The sequence below is a fragment of the Perca fluviatilis genome, chromosome 10 (genome assembly GCF_010015445.1).
Source record: "Perca fluviatilis chromosome 10, GENO_Pfluv_1.0, whole genome shotgun sequence".
Classification (NCBI taxonomy): Eukaryota; Metazoa; Chordata; class Actinopteri; order Perciformes; family Percidae; genus Perca; species Perca fluviatilis.
In genome coordinates, this window is record NC_053121.1 from 27,478,430 (window position 1) to 27,481,536 (window position 3,107).

Sequence of the window (3,107 nt, forward strand, 5' to 3'; positions counted from 1 at the left end):
ATTAAAGCAAGGATGGTTGGATGATGAGAATTAAACCAGCTTCCGAACAGCACAACTATTTGTTTCATAGACACCACTGTATAACATTGTAGTCTAGAGGTTGACCAAACAAGAAATCCAAGACAGTTGCATCATTGATGTATGTGCATCTCACATACAGCACCTACGTTCAGAACATCCTGTCAGTAAATGCACTCAGAAAACTGTGATCCAGTAATCCATAGAGATGGGTGCAGCCTATACACAGACACATGCTCATGCCTGTTAACGGAGTGGACTCGAGTCATCCTCTTCGATTGTTAAGATCTGAAGACAAATTGCAACAGCAGACGGATACATCATGAATGAATAAAAAATAGATAAACCAAAAAGGAAGAAAAAAGCATCAGACATGCTAAAAATAAAATATATCTTTATTATGGTATTAATTCTTCACCTTTTGGGAAAAAAAAAACTATTCACAGTACACCGTGATGATCAACAAATATATGATGTGCGCAGAAAATTGAAATACATAAATCTTACATGAAAGAAACATTTGAGTAACGGCTCACGCCTGAAAGTGACAAAATCATAGCAGCAGGTACAGGTCCTTTAGAGTTCTAAAGGCAGTTAGACGTTAATAATGCCATATTATATGAAGTGAAACATGAACTGGCACAGTCTAAATGTCATTATAAGTTTTTGATCAATCTAGCTAAACAGTAGTGACTGTTTTTAACAGTCCAAAAAGACAGTAAAATGCATATGTTTGACAATGAAAAGAAATAAGACATGCACTAACAAAGCATGTCATGAACTTTAGTCTGCCCTTGCATTTGGCTCGATCATACTCCTGTAACAAATGTAGACTACTAGTACAAAAATAGATTGAGTTTAAATTTACATTAGCTTTGTCTCTTAATCTACATTGTTAATGAGGAAAACAGATTATCCCCAAGCAACTCTACGCCAATCTACTGAGACTCAGACGCTCATTTCCAGTTGAATGGTCGGCCCACCAGCTCAAAGAACTTTTTGTTGGGTTCGTGAAAGAACTGGTAGAGTTTTTGCAGGATGGCAGGCGCCACATGAGGGTGAGCCCTGCCTTTTGAATCATGTAAACACCGTTCTCGCCCGTGGTCTCTCAAACAGTAGAATCCTTTAGTTTTATTGAAGTAAAAATTTGAAGCATTTATCTGGGGCTCCAGCTTTAAGAATCTTTCCACCTTTTTCATCTCGGGGAAGGGGTCCCTGATCAACTCATCCCCGTCCACCACGTGAATGCTCTCCAGTGGGAAGTATTGCAGCCAGTTCTGCATGTGAACATAGTACAGGCTGCGATTGAGAGCCTTGTATCCCAGGTTGATCTCGCCGTCCTTCACCAGAACGGACTCGATGGGCTGGTAGCGCTTGTGCTTCTGGAGGCGGTTGTAAAAGACCTGGGTGTAGTCCGACAGCACCCGCCCCGTGGGGTCTCTGAGGATGAGCAGCAGTTTGATGTCAGTGTTCATCTGATAAATGCGTTTGGGGACTTTGCTGGAGGTGAAGTAGGCCGGCGTCTTCTCAACCGTCAGCTGGTCGGGGAAGGCGTAGGGCATCTGGCTGAGATACCAAGGCAAGCCCTTCTGAAAGTGGCTCTCCCAGTCAAAGAAGTGCACCTCGTTCTGAGCCGCCGCCACTGCACTGTGCAGACTGAGCATCTCTATCAGAGCCCGCGTTCCCCCCTTCCTCACGCCAATAATTATAATCTGAGGAAGCTGTTGGAGGGTCCCGTTTGGGTGGCTGGTGGTCTTGTCGTTGTAGGTGGGCGATGAGGTGGAAGGTGGCCCCTCGTTAGCCATGGGCCTGGAGGGGACGGGGGGAGACTGCATTGCAAAAAGCAGCAGCCCGAGGAGCACGGCTGCCATGAGGGAGGTCCTGACACTGGAGGATTTCAGCCTGGCAAAAGCACCAAAACTGTATCCCACATTGAAAAAGCAGCTGCCTGAGCACAATGGTCCAATTGAAAAGCAAAAAAAACTGTATCTTCTCTGCCAGGAGCAGTAACTACAAGGGAAGAAAACAGCTGTTATTAGAAGGTACCTGGCGAACATCTGGCAGAGAGACAAAACACCTCTCGAAAATACCTTTACACAATCCATCCCACATAGGCTATAAATAACATTATCACAGTTTTGTGTCTCAAAGGGAGCAGCATTTGCATGATTTAATTTATGACTATTGAGGTGATTAAACGTTAAACTCCCCCCCCAGTAATATCTGTAAGGCAACAAGCCGTAAATAGTAGTTTTAAAAAGGAAAAACATGTATCAGTACAGTTGGCTATTAGTCTTCATTTTATGTCCTTAAAACGACCATGTTTCAGTATCATCATCAGTATCATTATTCAGCTAATAAAATATATTCAACGCACCATGGCATAAAAACAGATCACCTTGAAAAAAAGCCTAGATAAACTAAGTTTATCTGGTATAATTCTCTATAACTACTGCTTTATAATCAAAGATGTCATAAAGTGATGCAATAGGCTATTGTTAATATTTAATGAATAATAAGGAAATGTTAAACACTGGATCTGAGTTCGGAGATATGTAGCTACAGGCCACAGGAAATAAGCAGGTGTGGTGAATATTGCTTATTTAAAGGCTGGATGACAGCTAAAACAGACATAAACTAGAAATTATGAGTGCGCACAGAATAATCGCATGTTTTACACCTACTGTCATGTATAATTTATCTTTTTTATATAATATAGCCTTGCTTATGGTATCTCTAATGTGATATTAGTTTGTCTACTTTGCTACCTCACTCTGGACAAAGAAATCCACGAAGTGCCGCCGGTCTCTTACCTTTCTAACTATAATCCTCTCGACTCGATTTCATTTCGTGCAGCGTTGAACTCACTGTTCTCAGCACCAGTACTTCCAAAACTGCGGGTTTATGTTCCGGCTCTAGACAGTCTCCGTGGTCTCTTCCGAGCGCACAAAACTCGCCTCGGACGCAGGGTCACAACTTCACCGGAGCGCCTCCTCTGAGCTCTGCTTCCGAGCCCGACTGTCCTCCCGGTCTGTGTGTCAGCTGTTGAAGCCTACGCCTACAGTACGCCTGCAGGACCACTCCCCCCT

General features: G+C 43.2%; 1 protein-coding gene across 1 annotated transcript; it reads right to left on the reverse strand.

The window, feature by feature from the left end:
* Window positions 1–395: 395 nt before the first annotated feature.
* Window positions 396–3,107, reverse strand: hs3st1 (heparan sulfate (glucosamine) 3-O-sulfotransferase 1). Its single transcript, XM_039813232.1, has 2 exons — window positions 2,832–3,107; window positions 396–2,028 (listed from the first exon to the last, which is right to left on the reverse strand). Exon 2 carries the CDS (start codon window positions 1,887–1,889, stop codon window positions 975–977), a length of 915 nt encoding a protein of 304 aa, XP_039669166.1. The 5' UTR covers window positions 1,890–2,028; window positions 2,832–3,107; the 3' UTR covers window positions 396–974.

Excerpts from the sequence above, each read along its gene's own strand:
- hs3st1 (XM_039813232.1), bottom strand. The coding sequence starts at position 1,889 with ATGGCAGCCGTGCTCCTCGGGCTGCTGCTTTTTGCAATGCAGTCTCCC.